The sequence below is a fragment of the Chenopodium quinoa genome, unplaced genomic scaffold, assembly GCF_001683475.1.
Source record: "Chenopodium quinoa cultivar QQ74 unplaced genomic scaffold, ASM168347v1, whole genome shotgun sequence".
Taxonomy (NCBI): Eukaryota; Viridiplantae; Streptophyta; class Magnoliopsida; order Caryophyllales; family Amaranthaceae; genus Chenopodium; species Chenopodium quinoa.
In genome coordinates, this window is record NW_018744420.1 from 364578 (window position 1) to 390292 (window position 25715).

The following is a 25715-nucleotide window of genomic DNA, read 5'->3' on the forward strand; positions in this document are numbered from 1 at the left end:
TATAAAGAAAACTTTAGAACATATAAAGAAAATATTTTGAACATAAAGAGAAAAGTTTAAAATATAAAGGAAAACTTTAGAACAAAATGAATAACTTTATCTTCTAAACATTAGAACATATTGAATTATATTAAAACATAGAGAAAACACTTTAGAACATAGAAAAGTAACTTTAGAACATAGAGAAAACACTTTAGAACATATTGAATTACTTTAGAACATATATGAATAACTTTATGTTCTAAACTTGCTTAGAACATAATTACTTTAGAACATATTGAATTACTTTAAAACATAAAGAATAAACTTTAAAACATAGAAAGTAACTTTAGAACATTAAATAAATTACATTAGAACATAATAAAATAATATTACATGACAAATATATTAGTTTAAAACACTAGAGATTATGTTTGGAAAATAAGAATATTAATTTAGAACACAAAGTATAAAGTTAGAATATTAGAACATATTATTATATATTAATTTTGACTTAAAACTTAAAATTTAGAAAATTAAAACATAAAAAATTAAAAATAAAGTTTACTTACTGTAACACCCCAATAATTCTCTTTAAAAGAAAATCTGTAAAAACCTGTGAGTATAACCTGTAAAACCTGTAAGACCTGTATAACCTGTATAACCTGTGAAACCTGTAAGACCTGTATAACCTGTGAAACCTGTAAGACCTGTAAGAGAATTATTGGAGTGCTACCGCCACGTGTTCAAACGATAAGGCTAGTTTCAGAAATCAGCAGCGGAAGACTAACTTAGTTTTTAAAAGAATATAAGTTTCAAAACTGGTAGTCAAAACTCAAAGTCTTACAAGTTGGAACCATAACGGCCCTTATTCAAAATCCAGTAAAATAGGAAGTAACGGAACCAACACCAAAATAAAATTCAATCTGTGTTATGAAATTAGCTAACTGGTTAACCAACTCTCCACTCAAATCCCATCACCCTGATGCAAGACAGTTTATGCAAAAACCTGTGATGAATCTGCTCCCCAATATCACAAGTGTAATAATTGGATCATTACAGGGTCATTGAAGGCGAAGGCCATGACCAAAGAAAGACACACAAGAGCACGCAGTCAGCAACGCTGAGCACATACAAGTTACGAAATATAATAAAGAGTTCTAGCATGATACTAACAAGCATTCCATACACTCACAATATTATCATTGACTCGAACTCGACTCCATAGTTACTCATTACTAAATTTTTGTTTAAATAACATTGAACATCTCATTAATTGATTGGATTAAGCAATAGACCGGGTTGTCCCCCTGTGTTCCATTCCAGAACATTAAATAAGAAAACTCTATGCCTCCTTTCGGAAGACATGAATAAACATCCAATGGCAGACGGGCGCGACTCCGTGGCCATAGCTAGCATGAGATCTCATCTAACTCATTATAATTTTAAAAGAATTTAAAACAAGAGACTCGTAGATCAGACGGCCTCTGAAAAGTGCACGGCTAATACCCCGTGAACCCCAACCCATGTTTGTCATTACTCTAGATGTGCACAAATCCAGAGTTTTATTGCTCATCCTTCTTGCACTTTACGTGATTACCAGTTTAGATTAGGTGATGACTCGCATGTAATCAACACAACCAATCATACATCAGTCATACAAATCATTCAAGTTTCCAATTCAATTCTTAATTTGTTAGTGACAAACAACATGTATTATTGCATCCTTTAACTACCTCGGTGTATAAACACCTTAAGTGCATAAGGCACCTCAAATCCACAATCCTGTCTTATCAAACTTTAACTCTTTCTTTACTCATTCCAATTCAATACAATTGCATAAGTAGTTAAAACGATTCATTCAAAATATATATACTTGTAGCTTTGCTTCTAAGCTCTCTTGCAAGATATTGCATAAATAATGCTCAATAGGAAACATCAATGCAATTTCTCATACATGAATTAAAGCAATCATCACATTTATCAACAATCAACTTATTACCAAACAATTTCAACCAATCCACAAGTCTCCTAACATGATTCTAGGTCTTTTTCAAGTCCTTAAACATGCTTCTAAAGTCAAGGTTCTTCGTATACTTGTACGTACCTTGAGTAAACAAATTGATTGGCCACCTTAAAGCTAGAAGTCACCTTCTATGAAATCCTCTCCTAAACAAAACAACAGTAGTTCAATCAATCACCCAAGCAATATATTTTACAGCAATACCAACTACTTTAAAATTCTTTAAATCATTGAAACAATGCTCTTAAATTATTCCCAATAGCCAAAGTTAATAATTTAGTACTTGAACTATGAGTTTATGTGCTTTAATCACAAAAATATGGCTTATAGCAAAAATTTCAGCAACTTTAAAGTAATATAATAAATCTGAAAATTCGTTTTAAGCATGTAAAACAATCTCGCAAACATTTTCACTTGAAACAATCATCATATAGTACGTTAGTATGTTGAGAACTTGAAAACCCATCATCAAAACGTGGTTTAAAACCTTTAAAGTTAAGATTAAAAATCTGGAATTTTAGTTTAATAGTAGAATATAAGAATACAACAATCTAAACTTGGGATATATGATTAGGATTCAATTAGATTCATAAGTACTCAATTAAACCTTCAAATTCCCACGACTTGAACCTTAAAAAAAAATATAATTCAAATCTGAAAATTAATTTTATTAGTAGTTGGAAATCAACAATCCATACTTGTATTACTGTTATAGTACTTATAAACACTTAGAAACATCAAAAGTTTTACTTTTGATACTAAGACAATAAAAATTCAGATTATATATAAAATTGAAGAACATCAACATGCTATTTTAACAACCCATTGCATGATTTAATTATGATAGCCAAATAGTGTAAATAGGACTTCTAAAAATATAGTTTTGAACAGTTTAAACCCAAAATCAGTTTTTCTGAAAATCTGAAAATTATTTATGCTCATCAAGAATTAAAGTTAGGATCATATTTAAACACAAGGTAGCTAACTAAATCAATCATTCACGTTTTATGCCCAAAACTACGAAAAATCAAGATTTCAAACCTTAATTTCGTAATTAATAAAATCTGAAAATTAATTATATGCTTAATATATCATAAACTCGATAAATTTGCAATCTTTCACAACTCAAAAACATAATCAAACTATAATAATTATTAATCAACGAAAAATTCGTATAAAGATTAAAGCTTTGAAGAATTTAAACAAGAAAATAGAGGAAGATAGAAGAGAAGGGAAACCGGTCGTGCTGGGCGGCTGGGCGGCTGCGGGCAGGCGGCAGCAGCAGGCTGGATACGATGGTGGTGGTGCTCGGTGGCTGCGAGCAGGCGGCAGTCGGCAGCAGTTCACTTTTTTTTTTTTTCTTCTGTGTGTTTCGTGAATGAGGGGAAACAGTGAATGAGGGAGTAATAAGGAGGAAGCTGTTTAGGAGGGTTTTTGGGAGGGTTTACTTAATTAAAAAAAAATAAGGAGAAATAAGGTAAGTTTACTTAATTAGGAGTAAAAATATGGTTTAAAGATTTTTTTCTTGGTTTTATTTGTCAAATCTTTCCAAAAGAAAATATTTATAAAGTATAAAATTATTACAAAGTATTTGTATAAAAAAAATATAATTATAATTTGCTAAGGAAAATATGGGGGATTACACTTACAATATCACTTGACTTTTCCAGGGCAATTACGACTATCATGATAACCAAGCTCCCCACATGCTTTACATAATCTCTTCTTCTTTTGACTTTGTTCAATAGACTTTTCTCTATTACTCTTCATTCTTTTGTCACTATTTGGAACATGAACCTCATTTGGAACATTGACCTGATTTGGAACATGAACCTCATTTGGAACATGGACATCATTTGGAGCATTGACCTGATTTGGAACATTGACCTGATTTGGAACATGAACCCCCGCGCCTTTGTTCTTCGAAATTTTAGGAGGTTTGATTAAAACATTAGAAGGTAGACTAGCTCCAATAAGCATTTCAATGTCTTTAACTTTGCTCGAAATATTGTTGCTTCCATTTGTTGTTTTCTTCTGTTCCAAATCTATCCTCATGGTTCGAAGTTTTTTGACAAGATCACTAAGATCATCTTCATTGTTTTGCACTAAACTCACACAAGCATGAATTTCAGACCACAAATCATTTAATAGCATTTTCTTATCTACTGCATTAATACATTCCTCCAACACATTACCCTCTAAATAAAAAATGGGCTTCTTATAAGCCATTGTACACCATCTATTTAGAACGTAGGCCTTGGGAATTTTTTCTAACATCCTTGCCTTCCACACCCAAATCATATGCCTACAAGGCACACCATCACGTTCAAATTTTTTACAAAAACACTTGGTATCAAAGGTAGTTGGATCAAAAACAACATCAAAAGTCCTCTTCCTAGTTCCTTCCCTCAATTTGAAAATGTAAAGCTCATTGTCCTTCTTCATCTCCTCAACACCACAATTAAAACATCCAATTTCAAGCTCATATTGAAATTCATAGAAAATTGTTGTTGTAAACAATTCAGAAGCATCTTTCTCTAAAGGAATTGGAGTCTTACACTCCGGACGCTTATTTTTTGAATCATTATCCATTTTATTTTGAGTGTGCCTTTGAGCATCCAATGCACATTCAAACCTATAGAAAATAGAAATTAACTTTAGAACATAGAAGATAATTGTAGAACATAGAGTGAATTACATTAGAACATATAAATATACATGACATGCTTATTATGATCTAAATACTATTAAAACATAAAGAAAAAACTTTTCAACATGTAAGACAAAATTTAGAACATAAAAAGAGAACATAAAAGAGAATTATAAAATAAATAGTAAAACTATAAAACATAAAAAGAAAACTTTAGAGCATAAAAGGAAAACTTTAGAACATAAAGAGTAACTTTAGAACATATTACCTCATGTAGAACTCAATCAAAGTGAGATGGGGATTTGTGAACATAGTGAAAAAATTATTTTCACTTTCTGATCTAGATGTGGTCCTCATGATGCCACCCAAAAATAAATCTCTGAAATACGCTGGAATCCACATATCACGTATGTTGTACATGTATGCCAACCATTCATGATCGTTCAAATGGAATTCTGAAATAACTTTGTTCCACTTTTCTTCAAATTCTGTCGGCTCAATCTCTAAATTCCAAACACATGAACACAGTTTTTTCAAAAAATCAGTGTCTTGGGCAATTTCCCGACCTACTTTTTCAGGCACCTATTTCATAATATGCCACATACAAAACCTATGTTCTGTAGTTTGAAAAACATTACGAACAACAACTTTCATTGCAGGGTCTTGATCGGTAATCAAACACACAGGCTCGTTATTTCCCATTGCTTTAAGAAAAGTTTTGAAAACCCATTCAAAAGATGATATATCCTCATGAGCTACAAAAGAAGCCGCAAAAGTAACACATTTTTTATGATGATCAACTCCAGTAAATGGACCAAAGATCATATTATATCTGTAACATACACAAATTATTTATGCAGAAAATGTTACAAAATAGAGGTAAACTTTAGAACATAGAGGTAAACTTTAGAACATAAATGTATACTTTAGAACATTAAGGATAAACTTTAGAGGATAGTAATTTACTTTAATTATTAAACTTGGCAGTAATATAGTTGTTATAAAACATAATGAATTACTCTAAAACATAAACACTAAACTAAAAATATACAGTGAAGCTTTAAAAACTTATAAGTAAACTTTAGAACATATAGACATAATGTTTAGAACATGATGGATATTAGTTTAGAACACAAAGAATAAAGTGTAAAACACAAAAGCATAATGTTTAAAGCATAAAAGCATGATGGATATATTTTAAAGCATAAGGTAGAACATCAGCAATATATGTTTAGAACATCAGCAATATATGTTTAGAACATAAGGCATACATAGTTTAGAATATAAAGAAAATATGTTTAGAACATCAAAACATGATGGATATTTGTTTAGGAACACAAGGCATGATATTTAGAATATAAGAACATATGTTTAAAAAATTAATATGTAAAAGTAAAATATTAATTACATTATAAAAGAAATTTATATTTAGAACATCACCTGTTTGTTTTGAATGTGGTATCAAAAGAAACCATATCACCAAAAAGTGCATAATTTTTTCGACATATAGGATCAGCCCATAAAGCTCTACAAAGTCTATCTTCTTCATCAACATCATAGGAAAAAAAAAATGCACTCTAGAGCAATTTCTTATTTTGAAAATTATCCACAAACATTTGGGCATCTGATCCATCAATATAAGCCTTCAAATCTCTATAAAAATTTTTGAAATCTTGTTTAGATGCACCAACATTATCATGTGATCCAGCTAATTCTTTCATCATAGTATAAGACCTCACAGGACCAACATTTACCTGTTTACAAAAAAAAAAAAAAAAAAAAAAAAAAAAAAAAAAAAGTTACTAAGATTAAGAATCAACTTTAGAACATAGTAAATCAAAACAAAGAAAACATTATTTAGTACATAAAAATAAATCACCTTTGAATTATCAACAATCAACTTTTTATGCATAATATGCATTTTTCTATTATGCTTTTGAAATTTTGCACAACTTGGAGTATATAAAGGATGATTATGTTCTTCTTTGAAATGAGTTATAACATACTTTCCAGCATCATATCTCATACATATGTGAGCATTGCATCCTACACGAGTGACTAAACGTTTCCTAGTAATACAAACTTTTCCTTCTTCATAAACTGTTTGTTGAGCAATAGGTTTTCTTATTGCCCTGAAACCTTCCTTATTGCAAACTCCATATTGAAAAGCAATTATATCTTTGTTATTCTTCTTCCTTTTAGTAGTAGATTTCCTAGAAGTAAACCCAGCGGCATTTGCATATGCTTTATAAAAACTAAGACCCTCTTCAGGATCTTTAAATATCATCCCCAAACTGGGTTTTAACTCCTCGGGAACACTTGGAATCCATTCCTTAGTGGTACCACCAGGGCTAAATGATCCAACAACCTCTGGAGTACGATAAATAACACCAACTGCATTAGAACATGAAAGTAAACATTAGAACATAAAAATAAACTTTATAATATAAAGAGAAAGATACATAGAAAACTTTAGAACATACATAGAAAACTTTAGAACATACAGAGAAAACTTTAGAACATCAAGGATAAGCTTTAGAACATAGTAAATTAGGGACATACTTATAACATATTGCTTTAGAACATAGTGAATTACTTTATAACATACATAATAAAATTTAGAATAAAGTGAAAAAATTAAACTAGAAGGTTAACTTTAGAACATACAATGAAAGTAAACATTAGAACATAAAAAGTAAAATTTAAAACTAGAAGGTAAACTTTAGAACATAGAATGAAAGTTTTATAATATAAAGATAAAGTAGGATTCCCTACTCCGGTACTCCCTATGTCAGATTGGTGGGGCCATGGTTCGGTGATTCCAGTGGCAGTAACATGCATCAACTATCCCTATGTCAGATTGCTAGGATAAAGTAGCATTCCCAACTCCCAAGCCCCCAATGCCCAGCTCCAAGACGAGCCTTGAGGTTGTTGTGGCATTATCCGATAATGACCGATATTGTTTACCCACAGTTTACTTTGAATCATTACAAATTATTTAAAATGGATTAGATATTTTTTATTTATCAAATTAATTAACTTCCTCGGATTAGTACCATAATATTTTATTTTAGCTCATGTTATTTTTTGCACTACTTGAATTATACTCCGTATTTTTTTTTGCCCAAGCAATATAGTCATGTTAAGAAATAAAAATAGTCGATAAAATCCAACTAATTTTAGTTTGTGGTACTAAACAGTGCTCCAACAGAGAACAAACAATCTCAAAAAAGTTTGAAAAGCCTAGTGAAGAAATATTGAATCAGTGATTTGTAAGTGCATGTGTGGGGTTGCAAATTATAGATTCTACACTCTAACATAGCTTGTGAAAATATCTCTGCTATTTCATAAAGATGTGACTCATGACAATTCTAAATTAGTATTGTCGTTTTCACTTATCACTAGGACTCACTACTACACATTCAATTCCATACTCCGATGTAATTGTAGAGTATCAAATACTAGCACTGTTTAGTACTACTACTTTTTATAATCCTTCATCAACCACTCTTTCATACTCCGATGTATTCTGCATTCTAAAAGGAGTTCAACAGGCAGCGGAACATGGCATTTGCGCTTATCATTCGGATGGGAACATATAGAGAAAACTTTAGAACATTACCGATAAACTTTAGAACATAGGAAAGAAACTTTAGAACATGTAAGTAAATTGAAATTAAAACATTAAAAACAATAAAATTACCTGAATGAGTAACACAAGAAGAAGGATAATTAGGTTGAACACCATCTAAATCCATCAATATGCAAAAACCTATTTAAAAAAACACATATTGTAGCAAAAAAGCAACTAGAAATTAAAATCCATTAAAAATCAAAAATCTGGAAAAAAACTCAAGCAAAGGAAAAAACAGAACAATCTGGAAATGAAAAATCGCAAAAAAAAACAAAAAAAAACAGAAAATTAATGAAAAAAAACTGAAGAAAATTCGCAAAAAAAAAAAAAAAAAAAAACAGATAAAATCGAAAAAAACAGAAAATAATTGCTCGAAAGTCGGAAAAAAAAAAAAAACAAAAAAACATATAACATCGAAAAAATCTGGAAATGAAAAATCGAAGAAGAAAGAGAAAACTAGAAAACGAAATTGATGAAATTAATGAAAAAAACTCAAGAAAATTCGCAAAAAAAAAAAAAAAGATAAAATCGACATAAACTGAATGATGAAATCGCAAAAAGAAAAAGAAAAAAACAGATTTTTGCTGATTTTCGAATTGATGAATTGCATATCCACAAATAATTAGAAAAAATAAAATTTCACACAAATTCGCCAAAATAAAAAAAATTCAACAAAAATTCGCAAAAATTAGATATCAATAAATAAATTAACTAAAAGAATAATCAAAATTATAAAAATTGAATAACAAACCTTAATTTCTTGAAGGAATTTGCATCCAAAAGTATGAGAGGAGAGAGAGTTGTAATGTATGAGAGGAGAGAGAAAGAGTTGTAAATTTGTAATGTATGAGAGGAGAGAGAGAGCTGTAATGTTCCAAGCCCAAAAAAAAAAAGGAAAGAAGAAACGTGAATGAGGAGAAAGAAAGGGAAAAGAACAACGAAAATTACTAAAATGCCATTACTAATCATTCATTTTCAGCGGTCAGGTCAAACTAATTGTACGGTCCAGATTAGTTCTTATATATAATGGGTTCTTATATAGAGGAGGGTTCTTATATGAGCCTTCCTCTATATATATATATATATATATATATATATATATATATATATATATATATATATTTTGTATTTGATTTTTGTTTCAATACTCTGTTAAATTCATTGTTTTTTGTTGATTTTATTTGTGAATTAGCTTTGAAATTAGTGAAAAGAGTTGATTCAAGGTAAAAATTTGATGTTTGTTTAGTTAATTATGTCTTTGATTTTGAATTAAAGCTTGGTTATAAGCGATATTTGCGTTAATTTGGTGTACGAATTAGCTTGAAATTTGGTAAAAATAAAAAGTATACTTGAGCAATTATTTTTATTCCTTTTCCTCTTCCTCGGCCTTTTCATTTTGATGTTATTGATTGTTTAGTGGGTGGTAGTATGCTACATTACACTGGGTGATAACAGTACAAGCCTTTTTTTGGACGTTTTATGGTCTTCTTCCTCAAGGAAAGGGTAATGGGCGAGTATTATCAGAAAGAAATTTTTGGAAAATGCGAATGTGAACTTTAGAGTTTTTGGTCTGGAATTATGGGGTTGGAATTTGACTGATGCAAGCTTAATAAATTGTTTCAGCTAAATAACGTTCCAATTAACGGAGTGTTACTGTGTTGATTAACACCGATCTTCCGTGGTACCGTGTGGCAAAAAAACAATTTTGGGTACTATATGGAAAAGACAATTGTATAGTGGTATCAGCAGGGCCGTCTCATTCAGTATAGGGGCCCTGTGCTATTTTTGAATTAGGCCCCGATGATTTTAAAATGTATAATTTTAAACATGAAACTATGCTCTATAGTCTTAAGATCATTGCTATTAGCTTTTTTTTACACATAAACTTATGTTGTATTATTAAGTTTATGAATTTGATAACTACATTTTATTTTGAAGTTTAACTAATATATTTCCTTTTTTGAGAGAAAACCAATATATTTCTTAATTAAGTAATCTAAATTGTAAGGTTTGATTATTCTGTTTACATAAAAAATTAGCAAAACATGTTTATAAAGAGGAAAAAGAAAAAAAAAAAAGCAGAAAATAAAAAAAATGTAGCAATGTGGGGCTCGAACCATGGACCAGTATTCCAAGACTTAATGACTTATGAAATTTGGTGCTACCAACTAAGCAGATTTCATATCCTTATCATTATAGACATTACATCTATTTAGATTATTATCAGGATTTTTTCAATTGGAGGCCCTATGCTGTGGGTCTCTTTGCGTTGGCCCATAGACGGCCCTGGGTATCAGATGGAAAATCCCTTATTATAATTATAATAATAATACAAAACATGCCCATAAATAAGTTATAAGAGCATAATGAAAGGGGATAAGTAAAAGTGGAAGAATTTAAGGGTTTTTTTTTTTTTTTTTTTTTTTTTTTTTTCAAAAGTGAACAAAAATTAAGAATAAAAATTTTAAAAATGTGTGATTTAAAGATAATTTCTTTCAAAATTCTAAATTTATAGTTTTATACAAGAAAAAAGTAGTTTTTTTCACAAATTTTCCTTATTAATTAAGACGCATTGATCTCTATTACAAATTGAGACGAAATTCATTTGGCTCTAAATCCAATCCGATCTGAAATAAGATTCGTTTTCAAAATTCCAGTTCAATTGGATTTAAATTTCTCACAAATCTAACTCGACCTAATTCGAATTAAAATTCGATTCTATAAATCCAATTCGAATTAAAATACGTTGTAAATTTTTAGAGCCTAATTGCAATTATATAAAAATAAAATTGGTCTAATCCCATTATCTTAATACATGCTTGAAAACATAGTTCTTGCGTGATTACTTTGCAATTATACATACAGAATTTACTATTCGGTTTTTTCGGTTCCAAACAAGCCCAATCCTATCAATCTAAATCTAAATTTTCATAAAGTATTAATCTGATTTAAGACCTTGATTTGATTTGATTTGATTTGATTTAGATTGAATTGAATTTCAGTTTTAATGAGAATACTCGGACACCCCTAAGGGCCCTAACCCAAACTAAAAAGAATTACAAGCCCAAACAACATGTCTTGCGCACTACGAAAATAAAAAAAAAAAAACGCAAAAACAAAGCTCAACGAAAACGACGTCATTTCATCCACCCTTTATTCTCCTCATTTCACACCACTCACATAAACATTCTCTGTTTATCTCACAATTTCCCCTAAAACTTGCACATTTCATTTCCTTCCATTTCTAAAACCCTACTTTCCTCCATAAATCACCCTAACTCCAAACAACCTTCATCAATGGCGGACAACGAAGCTCTCTCTATTGGCGTCAATGGCGACACCGCTGATCTCAACGAACCTGATCATTCTTCCAAGAAGTCAACCTCCACCACCTCCATTGACGACCTTAATCAGAGGATCGAAGCTTTGGAGAAGGAGAAATCCGATTTGGAGAGCGAAAATTCGAAATCGGAGGCTAAAATCGGTGAATTACAAGCTGAGATCGAGTCACTCAAGGCTGAAAACGCCGAGTCGGAGTCGAATCGGAGGGCGGCGGAATCCATAGCTAAGAGAGCGTCGGAGCTTGAAATTCAAGTGTCGCGTCTTGAGCATGACTACATCACCTCCATGAACGAAGGCGCCGAGTCGAGCCGTGAAGCTCAGGAGCTGAAGACGAAGATCAAGGAGATTGAAGAGAAGGCGAAGAGAGAGAAACAGGTGAAAGAGAATGAAATTGCTGCACTTTTGATCGAGAAGAAGGAGGTTGAGAATTCGGTTGAGCAGCTTCAGGCTTCGTTGAGGATTTCCGAAGCTAAGGTGAATCAATTGGAGGAGAAATTGGATGAATTGGCGAAGAAATCGGATGAATCTGAAAAATTAATTGACGGATTAATGGATAAAGTTGCAGAAAGAGAAGTTGTTGATGATGGATTTGCAGGATTCAATACTCTATTGCCTGCTATTGGTGCTGTTTCTGCTGGTGTCGTCGTCGCCGCGGCTGTGGTGTGCTACATTAGGCAGAAGTAGAGGCAGGTACAAATATAGATTATTGATGAGATAACTTGTTTTAGGTTGAGAATTCAAATGGTTACTATTGGATAGTAGTAATCTAGTTATTTGCTAAATTTTGATGTTAGTTGCCATGGTTTTATTCTTTTTTTTTTTCTTAAATTCTGTTTTTAGCAAGATAATTTGGAAATTTTATTATATTTTTGTATGAGGTTGTTAAGGTGTGAATCCCAATTTTGTTCTATGATGATACATGATTGATTTTGATTAAATGTGATGTTTGAGTGTTGATTTTGATGATGCTGATAACAATTCTTGATAAGGTTTTTCTAGATTGGTGCTATAATTTGATTTCATTTTTTATTTTTCTCTCGTGGTAGTGGAAATTTGGTGAATTATTTCATTATGTTTTTAGTTTATCTTCTTATGCTGCCTTATTGTACCATTGGTGTTAAATTTCTTGACTAGTATAGCTCTGGAACTCGAATTTTGGGCTTTGGATTTGATATTCTGAGGAGTGTTTTTGCCTTTGTCAGATGACTAGAATTGGAAGCAGACGGAATCCCAAAATTATGGGTGAATTGTACAATTTGATCTCTACTTGCCATGAAATCTTGCAGAGGGTAGCTTCTTACCCCCTTCAAGTGCTCATAGGCCGATTGTTGCTTTTGGAAATTTGATTCCAGTTGCAGCAACGTTTCCCTCCCCGAGACCTAAATTTACTTTCTCTTGGTCTCAATTCTTCATCTAATTTAAGGGTTATTGAAACATATGGTATTCAGGTTGCTACAAAGAGTTAGAATACTATCTGAAGTTTCAATGTTGTTTTGATGTTAGTTTTGAAAGGGTGATTAGTCCACCCTTAAACCCATAAATATATGTGGCAACAGGCAGCCGGCAACTGTGATGGTGTAAATGACAACCTAGTGAGAAGTTTTCTGTCATAATGTTTAGGTCTCGGATTTAGGTCATGGTGTAAATGACAACCTAGTGAGAAGTTTCTCATAGGTTGCTCATAGGCCGGAATGAAACTTCTCACTAGCTCATAGCCGGGAATAACGTTCCTTTTGTTTAACAGTTAACTTTGTCATAATGTTTATTCATCCTCTTATTAAACTTAATCCTCGAAGCATATTCATGGATTCACCTATGTGCTTCATGGATGGAGTCTGATATAAGTACCTGAATAAAGTATTACGAAGTATTTCTTTATCATAAGGTCGATTTATTCTCCTACTTGTGTAAACCGAATTGGTTTTTATATTCTGTCGACTGGTATTAGTTAGCAATCTATGTTTGTGATTATGAATCTACTGTAAACAACCGCATCATGAATTAGACGGTGCAGATGGGTGAAAACTTTATACTGTAATTTGTTGAGATGTTAAGGTATGAAGGGTAAAGTTCCTAGCCAAAAGCAAAATGACATAAAAATAGTACGACTGCAAGCTATGTTGTGAGGCTAATTTGCCTTGCCAGAGCTTGTATTCAAGACTTGAATTTTCAGTCTAGTGGTTTAAGTGGTTGATTGTGATGCAAATGCACTCGGTGGATGATTTTCATCACTCATTCACCATTCCAAGTACTTTGTCACTTTTCATGTACTCTGGCAGCATATTCCAGGACATAGCATATTATCTGGCGCCATGTGCTCATAGTTTATTATTACTTGCACGATTGTACTGCCTTTTTCTGGTAGAAAAAAGGGTAGTTATTAATCTTATAATGTTGACACGTAAATGCAAAATCTTGTAGGTGGCAAACTAAATTTGCTTTATTATGAGTTTGCTGACACTTTTGTGACCTCTCTATTTTAAGTAGTGAAGGTCATGCTTAGTTCAACTTTTTATTTATTTTATTTATTTTTAAAATTTATTTCTAATCAGATAAAAAAAAAAGTTCAGGTCAGACTAAAATAAGTTTTTTGATATATTTTGTCGTTTTATGTGTTGTTTTTTTTAGGAAAAATTATCAAAAATAATACAAAATTTGAGCGGTCTACTTAAAACAAGTCAAACTTTTGATTATTTCTAAATAATACAAACTTTGGGGGGGTTTTCGCCTAAAACAAATTATAATCGGTTAGCAACTTGGTTAATAGGTTATATGGAACACATGTCAAAATTTTATTGGTTTAGCAATTTAATTTGATTATTTATTTATTTATTTATTTAATGTTTTTTATTTTTACAAGATTATTATTATTATTATTAATATATATATATAAATTTTTAAACTCATTCCCCACCCAACTCAGCGACCGCTGCCACCCTTCCCTGCCCCTCGGCGCCGGCCGCGCCCATATCCCCTCCCCCAGCGCCGACGCCGACCCCCCTCCCCCGCCCGTCACCCCTTCCTTCTTCCCCGACGCTGACCTGAACTGATTAGGGGATTTTTATCCACCAAGCGCCGTTTGACAAGTGGACCAACCAGGTTCCGCCACGCGTCCTCCACGGACCACTTAAGACACGCCACGTGTCCACCCATGCCAAATGGGACAACCGGCCATCAAGGCCCATTTCAGTCTAGAAGCCCGTTCGGCCCTAGGTTTACCTTAAACCTAGAGAGTTGCACGCTTCCCAAGGCTATAAATACTCGATTAATCCTCATTAATCAAGGGACCGAATAATTAACGGAACACACTAATAACCGGCTGATCTCGCTAGCAAAGCAGATTACCTACATTAAATACTCTCACCTAGAGAGACCTTATTACTTTAATTTCTGTATTAATTACTCCTTAATCAGGTACTAACTTGACCGTTGGAGGCGGAGCTCTCAGGAGTCTCCGTTATTTTGCAGGTACAGGCGTCCGGTTCCAGTCTCGGAATTGTAACTCTCCCGCAGGACATCAGAAAACCCCGAAACATTTGGCGCCGTCTGTGGGGAGAGTACTTCAGAGATGGCATCCAAGTCTGTACCGACCCCAGAAGAGAGGCGTCCCCTAGACGACCCTCAAGTTCAGTCGGACCATGATACCGAAAGTGAATTTGAAGTTGAAACTCATACAGCTCCAGACGGGACCCTAAGGGCCCGCCGTACCCGTCATACTGAAATAAGGGAACGGGAGTATCTTCAAACAGGAAGCGAGCCAGCAGGCGCACCGCTTGCTCGGCAACAGCCGACTGATGGGTCTGCTCCCATCACAAGGAACGAACTCATGACCTTCATGAGGGGATTCAAGGGAGAGATCCAAGAGTTGATCAACAAAAAACCGCCTGCTTCAGTCAAAGAGCAGGCGGCCAAAAAACCTTCCACTTCACTGAAGAGGAAGCCAGTTCAAGGGCGAGAGGCGACTCCCCATCCTAAATCTAAGAAGCGGGAGCCGTCTGCTCTTGATTTCACAAAACTCCGTTATCCTACGGGAAATAGGAAACCGGTTCGTCATATTCAGGCGGACGGGTCAAAGCAAACGTTCACAGATGCTCGGCACCTGCTAGAGCAGAAGAGGAGTGACCGATTATCAGAGTCGGCTTCTACTTCAAATTTTCAGGACAGTTTGCGAAATGCCTCGATGAGGCCAACTCAGTCGTACCATGAGAGTCAGTCAGGCGGCACCTCCCGACAGTCTGGCTTTCATAGTGCGCAGGCGGTACCAAATTTGCCATTTGTGCCGCAACAACAATATTTTATGCAGCCACCTCCATTTGGTGGACCTGCAGCAAAAAACGTCCAACCTATGGACTGGCAGCTACGGCTGCTTAGACTTGGTGAACAGCCGTCGGCCTTCTCCAAGGAAATTACTGAAGCCGCTCAGCCGGCCAAAGTAAAAAATGTTTTAGTAGGCGCCTATGATGGCACTACTAACCCGGAAGACCATCTGATGGCATTCACCAACCTGATGTACCTTCAAGGGTTGGATGATCCCACTTGGTGCAAGTGTTTCCCAGCAACTCTCAAGGGAATTGCACAGCAATGGTTCGGCAACCTGCCGACTGGTTGTGTAAACAGTTTCAGGACGCTTGCTTACTTATTTGCCTCCAACTTTGCAATGAACATCCCTGCGAAGAAAACGACCCTTGATTTGGGAACAATTCAGCAGGGTGAAAAGGAGGGGCTTCGTTCCTACATCAGGCGGTTCAACCTGATGAGAATACAGATTCAAGGGTTACCGGATGAGGTAGCTTATACTGACTTTTTTAGAGGTCTCAAAGACGGGTCTACCTTCAAATTTGATTTAGTTCGAAAAAGGGTGGCGACTCTTCAAGAGGCCTTGATTGAAGCAGAAGCCTATATACAGGCGACTGATCTGTGTACAATGAAACAGTCGGACGGGAAGAGGTTCGACAATAGAGAAGGACGACAGAAACAGTCGTCCAACAAAGATGAAAAAAGAAAAGGGGTCTGGGCGGCTGATTCCTCTAAACAGCCGGCCAAGAAGAAAAAGGAATTCAAACCATACTCCCCAAAGTATGTGTTTAACAAGGATAACCAGTTTATCCTAAAAGAAATAAAGGGACGGCTCTCAATTGAGAAACCGCTCCCCATGAAGGGTTCTGCGAGCAACCGGAACCAAGACAAAATCTGTGCTTATCATGATGACATTGGTCATCACACCAACGACTGCATTAGTCTCATGCGGTACCTAGACCGCTTGGCTGATCAAGGTGATCTTGACACTTATGTCAAGAAATCTACGGGGAATACTTCCTCAAAAAAGCAGTCGGCCAAAAAGAATCAACAGGCCGACAGTTCCGATACAGATGATGCAGTCGTCTACACCATTGCAGGCGGCTTCTCAGGAGGCGGCCCCACTATTAGGGGCAACAAAGAAAATATAAGGCGGTTAGATGTAAATTCCGTTCACCAAGAACGACCGTCCAAATATACATTTCCTGAGATTGTCATCACTGAAGAGGATCTAGGAGGAATAAGGGGGCCGCATGACGACCCTCTCGTTATTGAATGTAAAGTGGCCAACCAGAGAGTTGGTCGAATCCTCATAGATACTGGGAGCTCTTCAGATCTCATCAGCAGCAAATGTCTGTCAAAACTGAAATATCAGACGGACTGCATACATCCGGCCTCCCACCCTTTAATAGGGTTTGGAGGAGGAGTCGTCCACCCACTGGGACGAGTTGATCTACCCGTCCGCCTGGGCGAAAAAGGGGAAGGACGACACATGGTAGTCCGATTCCTAGTTGTAGAGGAACTCTCTGCCTACAACATGATTCTGGGTCGCCCAACCCTGAATAGTGCCAAGGCTGTTATAATCCCGTCACTTATGCTGCTTAAGTTTGAAAGGGACAATGGAACAGTCGGCTCCCTAAGGGGAGATCAGAGGATGGCCCGAGAGTGCTATCTCTCGGATGTCAAACCCACTGCTAAGGCCACTGGGTCAAGTGGAGAAAAAACAGACCTTGACAATGTCAAGGAAAGTGCGCCTGTTCAAGAAACAGGCGACAGAAAAAGAAAGGCGTCCCAGACAGAGTCCGCCAGAAAGGCAAGAAAATAGCAATCATTGGCAGAGGACCGGCCGGATGAGTTCCGCCCTCAGCCGGCTGGTGAGCATACGGACCTGATATTAGACGACTCCCGCCCTGACCGAACAGTCAAAGTTGGGACGACTGCTCTGAGAAACCTTGGTGATGACTTTCACAACCTGTTGAAAGAATACAAGGACATCTTTGCATTTGAAGTCCATTAATTTGAAGTCCATGAGTTTCCCTTTGCATGTGTAAGGCGGCCGGGGCAAGGAAAATAGACGCCTGTTCTGATTCACAACTGATAGTGAGTCAGTACAATGGCGAATACGAAGCAACACATCCGGCCATGATCAAATATTTACAGGCGGTCCGACAAGCAGTCGGCTCCCTTGAGGATTTCCATCTGATCCAAGTACCGAGATCAGAAAACAACCAGGCAGATGCACTCTCGAAATTAGCATCATCCGCCTCCTCCGATACTCCTCGAACTGTGTTTTGGGAAGTAATGGAGAAGAGAAGCATCGAGGAAAATCCTATTGGAATTCTAGACAGAAGCTCAACCTGGATGGAACCAATCAGGGCATATCTGACAAACGGTACACTGCCGGATGATCCTCAACAGGCGGCATCACTGATAAAACGAGCCTCCTGTTTTGAAATGATACAGGGGGAACTGCACAAGAGGGGGCACCTTCAACCCTTCTTAAAGTGTGTTACTCCTGAAAAGGGACGAGAGATACTAGATGATCTTCACTCTGGTTTCTGTGCTTCCCATATAGGTGGTAGGATGCTTGCTCAAAGGGCAAGGCGGCAGGGCTACTTTTGGCCTACTTTGGAAGCAGATGCAATGGAGATGGTGAAAAAATGTGACAAGTGCCAAAGGTTTGGCAAATTAATTCACCGTCCGGCTACTGACCTCACTACCATTCACAGCCCACTACCGTTTGCTAAGTGGGGCATGGACATTCTGGGTCCATATACGCCTGCTACAGGCGGCAGAAGGTATATACTTGTTGCCGTTGACTACTTCACTAAATGGGTAGAGGCGGAGGCTGTAAAGGGAATCAAGACGAAAGATGTAATTTCATTCATTTGGAAAAACGTCATCACTCGGTTCGGGGTTCCCATGTCTATGGTTTTTGATAATGGTCCCCAATTTGAGACGCCTGTTCTCAAAAGCTGGTTGGGAGACCAAGGAATTGGACATTACTTTGCATCTGTCGGCCGTCCACAAGCAAACGGCCAGGTAGAAGCCTTTAATAAAATCATCTCAGACGGTCTCAAGAAAAAAATTGAACGAGCAGGCGGCCTATGGGCAGATGAACTACCACATGTTCTTTGGGCCATTAGGACGACTGAAAAAGGGGCGACTGGAGAAACTCCATTCCTCCTAACTTATGGTGCAGAAGCTGTTCTTCCAATAGAACACTACGAGCCGACTCTTCGAGTAATGCTATATGACGAAGAGGCAAACTGGGAAGCTATGCGCCTGGCATTAGATTCACTTCCTGAAAAGAGGGGCAATGCTGTTTTGCGCCATGAAATCTACCGCCTGAGAATGACTAGATCATACAACAAGAAAGTGCACAGGCGTCCACTCAAAGTAGGGGACTTTGTACTTAGAAAAATGGAAGCAGTTGGTAGGGCTAACGAGTCTGGCAAACTAACTCCCAACTGGGAAGGACCCTACCGAATCTATGCGGAAGTCAGGGACGGTACCTACCGTCTGGAAACACCAGACGGACAACCGTTGCCTCGAACTTGGAATGTAGATAACCTTAAGAAATATTTCTTTTGAATGATGTAAAGTAAAGAGCTACTTAAAAAAGTTGGCACTTACTATTCAATTTTGTATTACGAGGGGCATGCCGTCTGTACCTTTACAGTCGGCTACTCTCCATTGAGTTTTTTCACTCTATCTTCAGAGGGGCATGCCGTCTGTACCTTTACAGTCGGCTACTCTCCATTGAGTTTTTTCACTCTATCTTCAGAGGGGCATGCCGTCTGTACCTTTACAGTCGGCTACTCTCCATTGAGTTTTTTCACTCTATCTTCAGAGGGGCATGCCGTCTGTTCCTTTACAGTCGGCTACTCTCCATTGAGTTTTTTCACTCTATCATCAGAGGGGCATGCCGTCTGTACCTTTACAGTCGGCTACTCTCCATTGAGTATTTTACTCACAATACTTAGCTAAAAAGATTAGGGCCTGGCCGACACTGTGCCTAACAGGCGGCTACCCTTCTTTGACTTAGCACCTACGTTCACCAAGAACTTACCAAGGCCACCGGCCGAATGATCAGACCAGGCGCCTAGTCAACTGATCTAACTTTTAAAAACTAATCCGACCTGTCCCAACATTATAGCAGGCGTCCGGCGGCATCCATTCGGATGAAATTCGTCGCAGAGAGCAGCTCCCTTTTGGGTGGAACATTGTTCTATAAACTAATTACACGGCACCTATACGACTGTCCCAAAGGGCAACCACGTAGCCGTTTTTGAGACAAGGATAACTCTATCACTAACCAAACCAGTGGTAGCAGTTGACATCTGAGTCAGATGACCGCCTGTATTACTTGGGATAAATGCAGGGGGTACCTATTGAGATAATAGCCAACAAACATTGGCGAATCAAGGGGTCTAGCCGGCCTACGCCGCCTGGTACCTCTACTTCTCAAACAAAAGTGACGGCGACTGAGTAACTCCAAAGTTAACTCATAGTCACTCCTTCAAATTTGGTATGGAACCTAAAAAGTTTGAGTCGTCCGCCTGTTTTATACAAACAAGGGCACTCGAACCCCTATTCCTACTGGATAACCTATTGAGTTAATAGCCAACAAACATTGGCGAATAAAGGGGTCTAGCCGGCCTACGCCGCCTGGTACCTATACTTCTCAAACAAAAGTGACGGCGACTGAGTAACTCCAAAGTTAACTCATAGTCACTCCTTCAAATTTGGTATGGAACCTAAAAAGTTTGAGTCGTCCGCCTGTTTTATACAAACAAGGGCACTCGAACCCCTATTCCTACTGGATAACCTATTGAGTAAATAGCCAACAAACATTGGTAAATCAAGGGGTCTAGCCGGCCTACGCCGCCTGATACCTTTACTACTCAATCAAGATTGTGACGAAGACTAAGTAACTCCTATGTTAACTTAATAGTCACTCAAACTTAGTACTGAGCCTAAAAGGTACGAGTCGTCCACTTGTTTTCAATAAACAAAGGCTCTCAACCAATACTCTTGCTAGGTTAATAAATAACAAATTAGAGGCCAACATTGGCAATAAAGGGAAACAACCGGTACCCGCCGCTTGTTTTCCTACTTAAATTCCTTGTCTACTTGGTAATTCTATTTACTTGGTCAAATTGAATAAAGAGTTCGAATACCGATTGATTAAATGGCCGACTGATCATCTATCCTGGAAACAGACAACCAGTCGTCCAGGGGCATAGGCGGCATACTTACTATTTGTACCTGTCTTAACGTTCGGCCATACACAACAGTCTGTCTAGTGAGCAAATTTCAAATACTTAGACAAATTTGAACAAAAACAAAAAATTTGATTAAAATGAGCCGGCCATAAAAGACCAGCAGAATATTCAAAACCCCGGCCCCCTGGCCGGGTAATTACAAAGCAAACGGCACGCAGGCCGTGAAAAAAAAAAAAATATACTTAAAGCTTAAGAAGGGGGCAGTTCAGTATCAGCAGCAGCCGCCTGGTCAGCACTCTTCTTGCTGGACTCGGCCTTTGCTGCATCATCTTTTGATGCCTTACCCCCAAGTGGCACAAGCGCCACAACCGGCTCTTCCTCCTCCAACGCAACGTCCATCGCCTCTTCTTCAGCAGCCGCCAGGATCTGTTGATTATATATTTCCGAACACTGGCGGTACGTTCTTTCCCATGAGGCAAAGTCGGCACTGGGGAACAGTCGTTCCCAGGTCATGCGTTGGATTTGGGCGGAGTCTTCCACCATCTCCCGGACGAGCTCTTGTTTCTCTTGCTCGGCCTTGTCCGAGAGCTCTTGGGTAAGACTCTTCTCCTGGTTCACCAGGCGTTCTTTTACGTTAGCCAAAGATTTCTCCATGGCTTCGTAAGAGTGCATTTTCTGACGAAGGGGCTTCAGCTCGGCTTTAAATTTGGTGACGGTCCCCTCCAGCTCGTCGACCTTCTTTTGGGCCGCCTCTAGCTGAGCCCGAACAGCGGCGGTCGCCTGCGCCTGATAATAAAGAAGATCAATGGTCAGTACTTCATTTTGGGCAATTTGAAACATTGCTTTATCACAGCTGGAGGCGGCCATAGCCTTTGCGGCCTTTACCTCTTTGTTTTTCCGATCAATCGGCTTGCGAAGGCTGTTGACTCGGAGCAGGGCCTAAGTACAAAGAAAAACAGGCGTCAGTTTCCAATCAAAAGGGTTAACAGGCGTCCTGGAACTTCAAAAGGGTATACCTCAGCTAGGATCCCCGAAATTCCATCGAGGTCAAGGGTGCCGGCACCCTTGACCGCCTCCCTGTCAGAGGGAGGAACTACTTTAACCATTGACTTGGCTACCTCAACCAAGTCAAGTCCCTGGGGGCCGGCTGCATTAAGCAGAAGGAAAAACAAGTTAGACCTAATCAAGAAGGAAGCAAGAGTGAGTTTTTACAAGCAAGGGTCCATACATCTAGGCGGCCCCGCTTGGGTTTTTGAAGAAGTGGCCGGCTGCTTCTCAGCCGCCACTGTTTTCCTGGAAGACCCAGGAGAGCTTGCAACAGTCGTCCTCCGGGCCTTGGGGTCCGGCTGTTGCGAGGAAGAAGCCCTTGGAGTGCCAGACTGAAAACAAAAAGAGTTAGTATATGCATAATACAACTAAAAGGAGAAGAGTTTTCAAAGCTTACCAAGGGTGCCTCCTTGCTGGGGGAGTCGGCATACGACTGCTTCATTAGCGAGACCCGCAGCATGGCCGCCGCAGTCTTAGATGCTGTTATTTTACTCATGGCGTCGGCTGAAAGAAATAAACAGCAAAGTTAGTAAAAATCCCAAGTAAACAAGGCGTGAGAAAACAGAGTATTCGTCAGGCCGGCTACCTCTAGAGCACCGACTGCCGAGGCCACAGGCGGCCAAGAAGTACTCATCATAGAGCCACTTGAAGCTCGGGACGCAGTGTAGGGGTACTTGCTCTCGTACCCCTGAAGTAGAGTTCACCCTAGTCTCTACTTTGAAGAGTCCTTTGTCTAGGATCTCTCTTTTAGCCTTTGGGGGAACAGGCGGCATGCTGCGGCCGCCTGCAAGAAGAGGCGGATCCCTGTTCCACTTGTTAAAACGTTTGTTCAGCTCCGTGTCTGAACTCTCGATAATAAGGAAGGTGTTCCGCCAATCCTTCCATTTGTTTGCCTTACCTCTCGTCATGAGGTAACCCCTGTGGCTTGTTAGTTGATACCAGCCGGTACCTCCCGACTTAGGGGTCCGGCTGAGATAGTTCATGTGGGCGAAAGCCTCAAAACTTGGCTCCACCCCGTTCAGTTCGCACCCGGCCACATAGCCGAGTACGTTTACCCAAGAGTTGGGGGCTAACTGCCATAACCCCAGATCATACCCATCTAAAATCCGCTGAACAGCCGGATGTAATGGGAAGCGCAGACCAGCTTTGATGGCCGCCACATAGCAGCCAAAACAGCCGTCACCATAGCTGGTACCAGCCGGCCAGACGACAGTATCTTCTGGATCCGGCACAAACAGTAAATACTCCGGGCCCATTTTGTGGTTAGCAATAAAGCTCGCCACGTTGTCTCGCATGGTTGCGATCCGGCCCCGGGGCACCCTGCAGTAGTAGGGGGTGTTTTCCTCTCTGTAAGAGGCGGACGGCTCTGCCCAATTATCCCCCTTCTCCACTGCATGGGAACTTCTCGCCTCTTGTAGGCGGTTATGTTTTTCTTCTGAGTCAGAAGAACTATGGTTAGAAGAACTATGGTCAGAAGAGCTGGAATCGGACTCGTCCCCTGACGAGTCCGAAGAGGACGACGCCTCCCCTCTCCTAGAGGGGCCCGCCTCCTCTCCCTTAGAAGGAGCAGAAGGTAAATTAGACATGTCCACGGTTAGATGAGAAGGGAACACCTTGGTCCCTCTCTCAGAACTATCAGCTTGACAGTCGCCTCGTTCCACATCTGGCGCCTGGTCAGATGTTTCGCTAAGGAGTACCCTTTGGGAGGAGCCGTCTGAGTTTGATATTCTGGCAGTCTTTTTTGTTCTGGCCATCACGTTCTGCATAGACACAGATTCAGTCGGACTTTGTATAAAGGGCAAAGATGGGTCCAGAAAAGGGCAGGCGGCACTCCTAGTCCTAGATTCAGCCGTCCCCGGTGACCGGCTGATCACTAACTTAGGGCGTGTCGTGTGCTTCCATGGTGCCATTTCAAAAAATAAAAAGAAAATTAAGAGTAAGAGAACTGAGTTACCTGAACGGATGACAGTTGATGAAGTCCTGAAAGTTCGGGTCAGTCGGCTTGTCAGAACAGGCGGTAGGCAGAAAAAGTCCGAAAATGTCAGAGCAAGTTCAGGGGTCCGAATGTTCTCGCAAAAATTCTCAAATGTGAAAATGACCGAAGTCAGCACTTCCTTTTATAGGCAAAATGAGAAGGCGAAGGGTCGCTTCCGAATTCAAATTTGGGCGGGAGAGTCTCCCGGCCGTCTGCAAGGTGACACCTGTAACGGGCCGTCGCCTGTCACCGTGCGACGCCTGTCACAGGCGACACGTGACCAGTCGCGTGCCACCTGTGAGGGGCAAATGATTAGGGGATTTTTATCCACCAAGCGCCGTTTGACAAGTGGACCAACCAGGTTCCGCCACGCGTCCTCCACGGACCACTTAAGACACGCCACGTGTCCACCCATGCCAAATGGGACAACCGGCCATCAAGGCCCATTTCAGTCTAGAAGCCCGTTCGGCCCTAGGTTTACCTTAAACCTAGAGAGTTGCACGCTTCCCAAGGCTATAAATACTCGATTAATCCTCATTAATCAAGGGACCGAATAATTAACGGAACACACTAATAACCGGCTGATCTCGCTAGCAAAGCAGATTACCTACATTAAATACTCTCACCTAGAGAGACCTTATTACTTTAATTTCTGTATTAATTACTCCTTAATCAGGTACTAACTTGACCGTTGGAGGCGGAGCTCTCAGGAGTCTCCGTTATTTTGCAGGTACAGGCGTCCGGTTCCAGTCTCGGAATTGTAACTCTCCCGCAGGACATCAGAAAACCCCGAAACATGAACCACCAAACCCTCCCCCCCCCCAAAATCCTCCCTCCCCTGCAAAACCAACAAAAAACTCATCTCCCACCATAAAAAAACCCTAATCGAACCTCCCTTGCCATCGATAGGGGTTCGGTTAGGGTTTAGGGTGGAAGATGGGTTTTTGTTGGTTTTGCGGGGGAGGGAGTTCGGTGGTTTGCGGGGAAGAGGGATTTTGGGGGAGGGAGTTCGGTGGTTTAGCCAGCGCCGTGGAAGAGGGAAGGGGGTGACGTGTGGGGGAGGTTGGTCGGCACTGGGGAGTGGGATCTGGGCGCGGCTGGCGCCGAGGGCTAGGAGGGAGCAGGCGCCGGTGGTGGTTGGTGGCTGGTGGGGGAGATGTTTTTTTTTATAAATATTTTAACTGTTAATTAATAATCATTAAAGTTGTTATTAAGTGTTAATTACATTGTTAAACAAATTTATTAAAAAGAAAAAAGCAATTTAATCGGTCATTCAGGTTGCAGGTAAAATAACTTGTTTAAAGCGGAAAACCCCCAAAGTTTGTATTATTTAGAAATAATCAAAAGTTTGACTTGTTTTTAACGGATCGCTCAAAATTTGTATTATTTTTGATAATTTTTTTTTATTGCTAAATATCTTTAATTTCGTAATTAAATAAATCATGAAAATTACATAATAATAAAATACACCAAATTACTAATTTAACAAGACCCAAAATTAAATAAATTATGAAAATTACATTTTAATAGAATACACTTTA

General features: G+C 38.6%; 3 protein-coding genes and 1 long non-coding RNA gene across 4 annotated transcripts; 1 reads left to right on the top strand and 3 right to left on the bottom strand.

The window, feature by feature from the left end:
• Nucleotides 1–382: 382 nt before the first annotated feature.
• On the bottom strand, nucleotides 383–3376 carry LOC110696928. The gene is made up of 3 exons (XR_002506427.1): nucleotides 3241–3376; nucleotides 2087–2148; nucleotides 383–999 (listed from the first exon to the last, which is right to left on the bottom strand). It is a non-coding gene; the product is annotated as an uncharacterized LOC110696928 (long non-coding RNA).
• A 279-nt stretch (nucleotides 3377–3655) lies between these two features.
• Nucleotides 3656–6127, bottom strand: LOC110696902 (protein FAR1-RELATED SEQUENCE 5-like). Its single transcript, XM_021874229.1, has 4 exons — nucleotides 6093–6127; nucleotides 5337–5484; nucleotides 4921–5234; nucleotides 3656–4637 (listed from the first exon to the last, which is right to left on the bottom strand). Exons 1-4 carry the CDS (start codon nucleotides 6125–6127, stop codon nucleotides 3656–3658), a joined length of 1479 nt encoding a protein of 492 aa, XP_021729921.1.
• Nucleotides 5269–8410, bottom strand: LOC110696903 (protein FAR1-RELATED SEQUENCE 5-like). The gene is made up of 4 exons (XM_021874230.1): nucleotides 8356–8410; nucleotides 6532–7046; nucleotides 6093–6406; nucleotides 5269–5484 (listed from the first exon to the last, which is right to left on the bottom strand). The coding sequence occupies exons 1-3, from the start codon at nucleotides 8408–8410 to the stop codon at nucleotides 6230–6232; spliced, it is 747 nt and encodes a 248-aa protein (XP_021729922.1). The 3' UTR covers nucleotides 5269–5484; nucleotides 6093–6229.
• Nucleotides 8411–11474: 3064 nt separating this feature from the next.
• On the top strand, nucleotides 11475–13621 carry LOC110696929 (peroxisomal and mitochondrial division factor 2-like). Its single transcript, XM_021874257.1, has 2 exons — nucleotides 11475–12318; nucleotides 12831–13621. The coding sequence occupies exon 1, from the start codon at nucleotides 11584–11586 to the stop codon at nucleotides 12310–12312; it is 729 nt and encodes a 242-aa protein (XP_021729949.1). The 5' UTR covers nucleotides 11475–11583; the 3' UTR covers nucleotides 12313–12318; nucleotides 12831–13621.
• The last annotated feature ends 12094 nt before the right edge of the window (nucleotides 13622–25715 follow it).